Source organism: Haliotis rufescens, unplaced genomic scaffold (assembly GCF_023055435.1).
Source record: "Haliotis rufescens isolate VD_foot unplaced genomic scaffold, xgHalRufe1.0.p SCAF_7, whole genome shotgun sequence".
Classification (NCBI taxonomy): domain Eukaryota; kingdom Metazoa; phylum Mollusca; class Gastropoda; order Lepetellida; family Haliotidae; genus Haliotis; species Haliotis rufescens.
In genome coordinates this window covers 24,030,506-24,042,402 of record NW_025964361.1, presented here as the reverse complement: position 1 = coordinate 24,042,402, position 11,897 = coordinate 24,030,506, and the positions used below count along the sequence as shown (strand labels likewise).

Genomic DNA, 11,897 nt, shown 5'->3' with positions numbered 1-11,897 from the left:
TTATGATTTTATCTGTGTGCATTAAAATGACAAATAATTAGACCTAGCAATCGTGTTTCAGATTGGACTCGCTGATACGTTTCGGTTAAACCACAATTTGTCCTTCTATGTGTTGTATGAAGAGGCAAACAAACCAAAACCTACCCTAGAGAAAGGAAACAAAGGTACTGGATTCTTTCAGATGTATTAGCCAGTTATTTAGCAATATTTCAGCAACACCAAGTCGAGTGCACCATGGATGGATTGCACACATTGTGCCCATATGAGAATCGAGCTCGAGTCTTAAGCCTGACGGGCCAACGCTTATGTTTGCTGTTGCCGCTTAATGCCTCATGCAGCAATGTTCTAGCTATATGACCCCGATCTGTACATAATCAAGTCTCGACAAGTCAATCCAGTGACCGATGTTGTGAACATCGATCCACACAATTGGGATGCAATGAAATGCAATCAACCATGTCTCTGAGCATGTCCTCCCGATTCGCTCAGGCGCCTTTTGCGACAAGCATAGGTTGCTGGGGACCTATATTCTTACCCGAAAACTCCAAGGGTTGCCAACGGCTTAAGCACTACTGATCTTAAATCATAGGGAAATAGTCCATGTGGGTCATTTGTGTCTTTGCCACATGTAAGTGATGTGCCATCATGGGCTTTGGTAAGATTTTTTGCAACAAAAAGTAGGGGATCTAAATATGGGAATCGATACCGGGACTTGACAGTACATCTGTGTCATCCTGTCACCCACACTATGTTCCTCACATAATAGAAATGGTTCTTTTTAAACTATATTGAATTTATATGGATTCATGTTGATTATCAGAGAAGCCAGGAACACTGATGGACTTGGACCTCCTGATGCTGTCATTCTATCCAGATCTCACCGTCACAGCTAAACATACAGTCAAGGCCGAGTTTATCTTCATCATTGACAGATCAGGTCAGATTTCAATGTCATCATTGACACGACAAGGTTTAAATGCTAAAACCACTCATCAGTACTGTTGTTATCTTTTGCCTTGACTAAAAAACCTGACGACATGGACATTACTCTTTTGTACCGGATTCCTTAGCTCCATAATATTCCGGATAAATATCATGTGGATTCTAAAAAAATCAAAGGATTTGAAATTTTGCAATCTGTGAAAAAAATTCAAGTATTTCAAAACATTTGATTTTTCAACTTTGCTCACTCCACTCCAACACGACAAACAAAAGGGGGAAAATCATTCTTTGATCCATGGGACATTTTTAATTAAACATGGTGACCATTGTTATAGTTACATCCCTGTCTTCCAATGTTCAGGACAATTTGTCAAAAATGCAAGCAAATGTCATTTAGAGTTTACTAGAAAAGAATATGTGAAATCCCGGACCTCTTCATTGATAACATCTATGTAATATTTGAAGGTAAGAAGGCGAGAAGCTGGCATCCGCGTGGGCACCACTTGTGCTCCCATGATTGTGCTCCTATGATTGTGCTCCAACTGATCTGTCTCAGTATGAATTTCTGCTCGGATTGGCATAATCAAAACAAGGGAATATGATCAAAAACGTAAGCTTCAGGTATATCGATGATCTGATATAGTTCAATTTTGATCAAATAGCGAATTCCCTTCCGCTGATTTACCCACCCGAACTTGAAAATAAATGATAGTAGTGAAGCTGCATCGTCTGTATCTTCAGAGTGACAACAGTTCTGTATGTATGACACGAGGGATGACTTCAACTTTCCAATAGTCAACATTCCCTCTTAAGACTCTTACTCACACGTTGCTTGGTCAGGGTTAAAACATTCAAGGCCTCATTCAAAACGTTTTATGTGGAGTACATTTTCAAATTTGACGCGTCCGTGACAAGAATAATGTCCGATGCAATTCCATATTTTGACTTATGTTCCCGTGTTTTCTAAGCTGAACAATTTTGACTGAACCTTACATGCGTTTGTCATCCGTGTCACCGGCTAGGCTGGATACGCTCACCTTTTCGCAAACACTCATTACTATAATTACTATATTATAGTGATTCATAAACACATGTTTATGATAATGTACATAGCTTTCTCATAATTATGGAAAATATTGTCGCATTTATTCATATATGGCTAAACAGGTGGGAATGCTTGATGCATGTCAAGATGATTCAAGACAATGAAATAATTACAACCCTTCTTTATTGCTGTTTCTGGAAGCATCTTTAACGACAAATTATGCAGTTGGACAGACACACAATTATTAAAAATGACGGAGTAGTGTATCCTCCAAATATAGACTTATTAAGCTTATTATACCAGGCAGTATGATGGGCACGCCAATCAAGAGCGCCCAAGAGTCGATGCTGTACTTTCTGAAGAGTCTTCCCGTAGACTGCTACTTCAACGTCATCAGCTTTGGTTCCAGCTACGGGGCCCTCTTTCCAAAGTAGGTTCCATGTACGCCTTCGATGACCCAGCAGCACTGCAACCTAATCATATAGCCCTTTAACTGATCGAACCTGGACCAGACACACCAATAGATAATATGTGATGTGGGTTTGCATCCCTGATTCTCCCTCATTATGGTTCCATGTTTGTCAGCATCACCCGTGCTCGTGGGTGTCACCAAAGTCATACACGTCAGAGGCCTACGTCACATCAGGCTTTCCACCATCATGCTGAGATTCCGTGATGTAACTGAAACACTGTTTAAGGCGGCGTTATCCTCACCCATCTACGCACCCGGGCCCTCGGGGTATAATCCCCATTTCAGATGGCTCCTTCAACAAGCGTGATGAACTGGAAACATAATCTGTCCCTGATTGCCCACGGGATATACGATCCAAAAAGAATTCACCAAATAACCGTGTTATCAGAATGATTGCAGATTTTGTAGTTTTGTTTGTGTAAAAACAGGTCTTTTTTATTAGAAAGCACTAAATACACATGAGATATAAAATCATTGTCATTCTCATTTGCATGTAAACATATATGAAATATAATGTTCATCCAACAGTTCAAAATATTTTTCATCAGCCAACATGTCTATGACAGACAAATCTAAAGAAAATAATACATATTATTATTCACACAAGGGGCAGCGAGCGTTACAGTAAGGAATCTCTGACGAAGGCAATGGTTCTACAGGCGAGTCTGGAAGCAAACATGGGAGGCACTGAAATTCTGAGACCTCTGGAGTTTGTTTTCAGAAAAAATGCACCTCATGGATACTGTAGACAGGTGAGATATTACAAGGAAGTCCTGGAGTGAGTGAGTGAGTTGGGTTTAACGCCGCTTTTAACAGTATTCCAGTTATATCACGGCATGTCAGTTCATGTGGGAGGAAAGCCCGAAGTGATGCAGGTCTCAGACGTTTACCACTTCGGTGAAACCCACGAGCACGGGTATGGTGCTGACAAACCTAGAAACATATTCGGGGTGAACCGGGATTCGAACCCACAACCATAGGTTTCTGGGGTGCCCAAGGGACGCAACTCTGCACAGCGAATCGCGGCGCCTTCGACGACTGGGCCACCCGTGCCCCCAGGTGGTCTTAGAGTAGTCTTGTGTCATACTGTATCAACACATTTGAAACTACTTCCTTAGTCGTTTATTTATGCATGCCTATGCCAACTGTTGATAGCAATATCTTCCTTATTGCCATTATGGAGTCATTGACGTTAATCTTGTGTTCATGCATATTTATTCATGCATGCAAATGTCACACCACTGAAATATATATGTAAAATGGCATTTGCCGCTTGACCGAAAATACAAATAAATTATTTTCTATCTCTTGCAGATTTTCCTGTTGACTGATGGGGACGTCTCTAACGTGGATGAAGTCATTTCACTTGTGAAACGAAACTCTTTTGATAGCAGGTAGGCACTACATACGTCGTTTCTCTACATATAATAATTACCATTAAGGTACTTACACATGCTGCTACACAACATTGAGATTAGGAATATGTGAGAAACAAAGTGTTTACGGCCGTTTTGAAAGATTTTCAGTTATAATTATATGACGACTTTCAATGAAATTCAAAATGACGCAGGTCGTATATGTTCAGCACTTTTGTGAAACCCACGAGCGTGGTTATGTCATTGGAACACATATAGGTTCATTATTAGTTGGGGATATGGTTATAGAAGCCCCGCCCTACGGAGTCTTGTACTTGCAGGGCTAAGGACCATCAAAACATTAGAAAATCCATCACATATTCCTTTCTTTGTTGTCAGAGTTTTCACAGTGGGTATCGGTGATGGAGTGTCCACGTCGCTGGTGCGGAACGTCGCCAAAGCCGGTGGCGGTGAGGTGGAGTTTGTCACGGGAACAGACAAGCTGCAAGAAAAGGCATGTTCAAGCTGACAATGACAAACTTAACTGTAATCCTCTTTGGACAGAATCATTTCATACATTTAAACATTACATTGGTCCCGTATCAAATATAAACTAATGTCTAAGAAGATATACCAAGAGTTTGAAAGACTATGAAAGACAACAAAAGCATTCAGAAAGTAATATGTGTATATATTTCATTAGAGTTGTGTTTTAACATAATGTTTAATACTGCTCGTGATTAGAAATACGACTTTACGACTGACTGAGACACAAAGACACATGGGGGTCGAAAATGACACGTTTCACAATATCATCGTCACATCACTTGTTGAACATGACATTTATATCTCTGAAAGCACATATAAAGCTAAATTTATAATATACACAAAGAAATAGGTTAAGCACACCCTAATATATTTCATTATTGTTTGGTCCCAATATTTGTAACAGTCATGAAAGATATAATTACGGGAAGAATTATGTTTTCTCGAGATGATGTAATCAGTCATGCGTGACGAAAGCTCACGTGTCGTGCGTAGTATGTCCGTGCAGCATGCTAACCTCGAGTATTTTAAAAGCAGTATATCCAAATTGCTTTCGTAAGCTCGGTTTTAAACGGTTATTCCATGACATTGTGTGACCATGGCACGAAGGCGATTATCAAACGCCAAAAGATGGCAAATAATCGCCATGCATAACGCAGGAATGTCTTGTAATGCCATGGGTCGGAATTTGGGGTAGCATCACACTGTCGTAAGCCGTTTAGTCGAGAAACATGCCCAGACCGGTGATGTACAGAACCGTCCCAGATTCGGAAGACCTCCTCTGACGACACATCGCGAAGACAGGGACCCTCTTCGTCTCATACGCCGAGAGCCCTTTTTAGCAAGTACTCGTCTGAAACAGCTGTGGTTGCCCAATCGTCGTTTCAGCACCAGAACCGTCAGGAACCGACTGAAAGCAGCAAGACTGAGGGCTAGACGAGTCATAAAGCGTCCCTTGTTGAGAGATCATCACAGAGCTGCTCGTTTAGCATGGTGTATTGCGCGACACAACTGGAATCTGAGAACTTGGAGACGGATCCATTGGTCAGACGAAAGTCGCTTTCTGCTCCACGTCACTAATGGATGAACGACTTTCCAATATCTTCCTTATTTGTTGTCAAATGTTTGTTCTATCCGATGACATTGGTATCGCCCAGCTCATGTGGTCAGTCATCCCATGCCATGATTTTTGCCAATATGTACCGATATGTTCAGATATAGGGGTGTGCTTAACTTTTTTCTTTGTGTATATAATGAATGATAACGAGCCTCTTGTTGGCATCACCACAGATACTTCCCCAGATCATGCCCCTCCCGCCTCCAAATGGTTGAACTTATTTGGCGATTAACGTTCACCTACTCGTTTGTGTACTCTCTGCCGATTATCATTTCTGTACCAGCAATATCTACTCTCGGAGAACATGGCGCGTCCCCAGTCTCGCACTTGCCATCGTCGAACACGCCTGGCCCATGCCAATCTATTACGTTACGTAGGTGTTGACGTGTTAACATAACTGCGGTATGGTCGACGTGCTCTTATACCACGTAAGTCTCCTATACAGTGTCTCTCGACTGATCCTATGTCCCAGTGCCGTCGCTGCCGTTGCCGTTGCCGTTGCCGTCGCTGTAATGAAGCAGTTTCGGAGAAGAATTGGCGTGGTCCCCAGGGTCTCCCGCGTCTACGCCTGTCTGATGTCCGTGCTGTCTGTTGTAAACGTTACATCAATCTGACAATGATGACATGATTGCATCAAAATGTTCTTGCAGCAATGGCGGCGTGCGTGGCTTTCCCTCTGTATAGCTGTTAAACGTGGCATATTGTCTTGGTGCTTTTGGTTGATGTGTTCATAACGGGCCGTGTCACCAGTTTTATACAGTATTTTTGAACGTGCATTTCGATTTTTACAGCGTCAATTCAACGTCCACAGGAAACCTGTGTGGCAATTTTCGCGACGTTATCAACAGCACAATCACGTCATACCGTCCAAGACGTTTCCGCCCTCTCGTAACACCCACTCACCAAGGTATGGATTCAAACCCGGATTACGGGATGGCATTTTGCTAAGGGTCGTTTTTCTGCTTTTGCAACAACGGCAATGGGGTGACAAACACGATAACGCCAGTTGTGCAGCAGTATCTGACACAACACAATGTTAATGTGTTACCCTGGACTGCAAAATCCCCAGATCTGTTACCAAAAAAACAACTTACGGACCCTCCAACAACATTGCAGGAGATCATTGTCCTGGTGACCTGAGAGTAAGGCCTGCATCATTGTACAAGGTGGACGCTCTCGCTTCTGTGTGAACCTGCCTCTGACCCCCTCGTGTGACATGACACATTAGCATATTGGCAGGACCGTACTTCCTGTGGACTGGTGCTCGTTGCCATAGCTCCTGACGCTGTCCTTTTCATGTGATATGATTCCATCTGAGTAAATGTTTTTGACCGATTCCTTTTGTTTTTTGTATGTCACAATAACCTTTGACTAAAATGTTTAATGTATCTTTATCCTGGTAAATCAGTAAATTATCTGTAACCTAGAAAAATCTTAAAGTTTTACTTTTTCTACATCAATGAATATGTCTGCTTATTTCCAAGCACTATACTTTCATGCTCAAGTACCTCGCATATAAAGATGAATAAAGACGAGATTGCAGTAACCTATTTCTATTGAATTTCTATTTTAATATCTTTTAGGTGATGAAGCTCTTAAAGTACGCTCTTCAACCCGCTGTGACCGACCTAGACCTTGTTATTGACCTTCCAGCTGGACTTGAAGTTGCCTTCAGAATTCCCTACACGATTTCAACTATTTTCAGTGGGCAGAGACGCACTATGTATACATTTCTCAAGGGTCAGGTAAATGAATGGTCAATGTTTATCGTTGTACATAAATGAGTGAATTTGGTTTGACACTGCTTTAGGTAGTATATCAGCGAAACACAAACTACAAATCCTAATCGAACCAACTTTCATCGGATTCTCGAACGACTTGGTACAGCGATTTGCAGCGCCTTACACTACTGGGCCACACGTGGACCGATCTCACACAAAGCTAGAGACATACTTTTATCACTACTTTAACACAGAGCCTGGACAAATCTTCATTGAAACAATTCCTCTCTCTTTGTGGGATGACTTTGTCGACATGGTCACATTCGCCCCGTTTGTAAAAGGTGAGTTTACGAGTGAGATAGGAAACGTACTCTTTTCGAACAGCTAATCATATTTTGTTTCCAGGCTGAATCTGGTCCAACTATTGGTCAGGCAAAGCTGTCTGGGAAAATGGGAGGACAGTCTTTCACGCACACGGTGACGTTTGACGTTAATAGAGACGCGGTGATAACGTCTGGAAAATTTCTTTACCGAATGGCGACTAAGTGCTTCATCAAGGAACTGGAGATGGCCGAGAAAGGTACTGAATTGTAACTTAGATGTTTACAGTAGATTGCGTTTGCCTATAATGTATTCAAACACTTTCATATCAGTGAGTATGGTTTTACGCCAATGCCGCGGCAACATATATGTACACTCTATTATCAAAAATCCCCGGGTCAAAATAGCCACCACAAGTTCGTTTGGAGTCTACTTCCAAAGACCCGACACGACAAAAGTAGGTATCCGATCAAATTATACGATATTTTCACAGGAACTCGGTAAAAGGGGAAGTATCGCTATCACAACGATTCGACTCGTGTTGTTATATACCGTCAAATACATCGGGTAACTCCAGGTAGCATGAGGACTTACCTCCCCGTCTTAATGAGTAAATACAACTTTCCAGCTGAAAGTTTGGTAGTTAAATCTTTTATTTGAACGAGACCACAATTTTGATAGTACAACTTTCGTTTAGAAAAGTCATTTTGACTTGTTGTCGAGTTCTCCAACGACAGAAATTCCGTGCTGTTTTAGCAACGACAATTCGGCGGTACATAAGTGCAGGGTATGCATGTCATTATGTAATGAGATATGATCATACTCTGGATATTCGAGGGTAATGAATTGATTACAGCTACCAACGCTACTAAGAAAAGGGAGATAATCGTGGCAAGTACAGCAGGAAACATCATTTCGAAGTACACAGCATTTGTTGGAGTGGACAAAGAAAAGAACGAGAAGATAGGACCATCTCTGATCAGCCACCACATGGCACCTCAAATGCCACGCATACCCGCTGCCCATCGAACAAGGTCAGTAATGATAGTCAGTATTCATTGCTGCACGTGTGGTGCAAGACAGTTTATTTGTGATGTTGTTACTCATTTCTGTAGGCGTCGCGCATGATGACTGTTTGTGATGTCGTCAGCATCATTGTTGTAATGTGTGATGCTTGATTGCCGCACATAAAATGCTTTCACAAATTATCGTGATACAAGCTTTGTTGATATCTTCCCGCCCCAGGTTGTGAAACGTTACTATCATTCATTGTCGTACATGTACTGCTGTCGTCATCTATTGCCGTACATGTTATGTCGTCATTTATGGATCCATATTACCCGTTGCTTGTCCTAAAAGCCAACTAATAATGATCGGTTCAATGTGTGAACTGGGGCTGTATTCATAAGGATTCCAATTGGATTCGAACAACTGTCGTACTCGTACACTTTCCCAGATTAGCAACATCCAGGGCCATATTCAGTCATTTACTTTTCTCAAGGAATGATCACATTGACACATCATTGAACGACGTCTCTCGCCACTGGTAAATGAGGAAGCCTCTAGGTGACTTCGGGTGATACTTCAGTCATTTTGCTTGAGATATATAAGGGCGTTCGTGTCCCATCTTTTGGACAACAAATAGCAAACTGTTTTATTTCAAGAAGCGATGTGGTGGGAGGGAGGGGGTATGGCTTTACGCCACTCCAGCAATAGCACGGCGGGGGACACCAGAAATGAGATTCACATGAACCCATGTCGGGAATCGAACCCGGGTCTTCGGCTTGGCGAGCGAACGCTTTAACCACTAGACTACCCGACCGCCCAACAAGCTATGTGAACACATTATTCCGACGTTATATTTTACTGCTGACATTTCCATCAACAGCTCGCTGTTTCAATGCTCAGCTGCCAGACGTTCTGTCCCTGGTGATGATGACGACGACGATGATGATGAGTATTATGACGATTTGGATGACTTCGAGGAAAAAGCATGTTTAAAATCAAATGAGAAGATTCGAAATCATCCACAAGCACCACCAAACCGTAGTGGTGCACCACCACCACCACCACCACCACCACATGCACTACCACCAGCACGTTCCTTACGTGCACCACAACCACCACTACCACCACCACCACCACCCCCAGAACAACAATCATCATGTCGTTCCGACAATGGTGACATTTTGGGCTTAATAGGTCTCCACCTACCACCACCACCAGCGCCGCCATTATCATCATCACAGGGCTTCAGTTCATCAAGTAAGTGTTCACCAGCTCTGACTCAACTTGAATCAACCCGGTCCACATGAACAATTATTCAGCATTACCTGCGAACACATTAAATGGTATTGTATCAGCTAAATTTTTCGCGTCCCTCTGCATCACACTGTTAACAATACTATAGTTTCCATCAGCTCATAAAAAGGACACCACCACCTACAACCGCTACTGCACTTAAAAACATACGGATATACTTCAACCAGGGCTCTAATCAATAATGCAGCTTTTATCAAAATGGTAATGTCTACAACGTAATTCACTTCGGACTTTCCTATCAAATTAATCTGTTACGATGTTATCAATTTCTATTCAGTGCGGCTTTAATCCAAACTCACTCATCACTGTAGAACCTCTTTCGAAATGATCAAGCGTGAATTATATATGCACATGTACATGCAGCTCCTTGATCCTCTAGCTCTGTATTGCCACTGTAGTATCAGGTATCTCTCATATCATGGATGTGGCTCTGTCTGCAGCTACAGGGAGTAGTCTGGTGAAGCTGCAGGAGTTTGATGGATCCTGGTCACTCACAGAGGATCTGGCTGCTGTACTCCATATCAGCATGGAAACCATACAGAAAGATTCCAGACAGAAGGTTAGTAGCAACTCTTAAAGAGTATGTATGTAGTTTTTCGTCAAAGGAGTATTTGAAATAGTTTGGATAGGGATTTGTTCAATGCAATGTCATTGGAATGTCACCAGTTAAGAGTTCAGTGTTTAGAAGAGAAAGTAGGTAGATTAAACAAAGAATAATACGATTTTGAATCAGGCGTTTTAGGTAAATGTATTTATTCCTAAATAAAGCCTATTAACGGTATATTCCAGAAGGACAACGTCTGGATCACCGCCCTTGCGATTTGTTGGTTCACCTTGAAATGTCCAGATGAACGGTCAGTGTGGGAGATGGTGGTCGACAAGGCCAGAGACTGGCTGGTCGGGCAGCTAGGAGGACAGGAGGAGGTGGACAAGCTTCTCATGGAGGTTCAGCAAGCTGTCTTTCCAGATTCTATCAAGGACACCATTAAATAACATCTTTTGATAAAGCAACACAATGTTGCATGTGAAGGACAAAAATACCGGAACATGGTTCAGATTAAGTTTGATTTCTTCTTATGGAATAGATACCTGTTGTCAGAGAAATCTTATCTATCATTGTTTTAACTACGGCTCAGATAATGTAGAAGTTCTTTTCCCTGTTATAGACACTGTAAAATGATAAATAACTGTGGCATGAACTTGATCGACAAGTTTCATTGGGCCAGTGAGTTACTTATTTTCGTTGTATCTTCAGGAGAAAAGCAAGTCCTAGGACGTTTGATTCAAGTTGTTCAAACACCATATTTGTTTTACACTGTCCCAGCTTCAAGTGGCAATAATTTACACTTATACATCCTTATACAGGATGGGGCAACATTGCATGGAGAACCAAAGCTGTGATGACTTTCTTGTTAAAAGTTTCAAATGAGTGTGCCTTGGATGAAAGAGTAAAACACCACTGTTTATATACAAAAAGCATGTTTACATAAGTTTTGTTTGATTGGGCGTGATATGCACGATGTATATATCGCACGGACTGCCTTATACTGAATACAGGTTGGTTAGGTGTTGCGTCTTCATTGCTGATGCGTGAGTGAACGAGTGACAGAGTGAGTCGTGTTTAAAGCCGCATTCAGCTACATCACAGCCTACATCATCAACCTATTATCGTTTCAAATGCAAGATATAGTCACTTCTACCTCGAATGGGCAATTGTTAGAAGAATATTATACAATAAAGTTTTAAAACACTGTACTGTAGTATGTTCTTCCATCCGTCGTGTCATATTATTCGTGTAATATCTAATTGATTAATTTAGAGGTTGATCCAACTACCAGTGTGAATATTATCGTTGTTGAAGTGGTTCGAAATTGTTGTGTTCACTTGTTGCATTAGATTTTGAGAATATATGGGGGTGATTACAATGATCAAACTGTTCTACACTTACGAATAATTTGCAGAACGTGTTTTAGATATTATACTTGGGCCTGCTTGTGTTTGATAAGCGTCATACATGTAAGTGTTTAAGTACGCTGAACCGTGAACACGATAGCAG

The 11,897-nt window shown here is 41.7% G+C and overlaps 1 protein-coding gene across 2 annotated transcripts in view; it reads left to right on the top strand.

Annotated features, from left to right (window-relative positions):
• Positions 1-11,594, top strand: part of LOC124137465 (von Willebrand factor A domain-containing protein 5A-like) — a 38,567-nt gene extending 26,973 nt beyond the window's left edge. For both annotated transcript variants that reach the window (XM_046503768.2, XM_046503767.2), the window contains exons 5-16: positions 62-164; positions 821-937; positions 2,291-2,417; positions 3,067-3,211; positions 3,774-3,853; positions 4,214-4,328; positions 7,061-7,222; positions 7,604-7,778; positions 8,376-8,553; positions 9,408-9,784; positions 10,282-10,400; positions 10,631-11,594. In XM_046503768.2, coding sequence (XP_046359724.2) covers positions 62-164; positions 821-937; positions 2,291-2,417; positions 3,067-3,211; positions 3,774-3,853; positions 4,214-4,328; positions 7,061-7,222; positions 7,604-7,778; positions 8,376-8,553; positions 9,408-9,784; positions 10,282-10,400; positions 10,631-10,834 — 1,902 coding nt within the window. In that variant the 3' untranslated portion in view covers positions 10,835-11,594. The remainder of the gene's footprint in view (positions 1-61; positions 165-820; positions 938-2,290; positions 2,418-3,066; positions 3,212-3,773; positions 3,854-4,213; positions 4,329-7,060; positions 7,223-7,603; positions 7,779-8,375; positions 8,554-9,407; positions 9,785-10,281; positions 10,401-10,630) is intronic.
• The last annotated feature ends 303 nt before the right edge of the window (positions 11,595-11,897 follow it).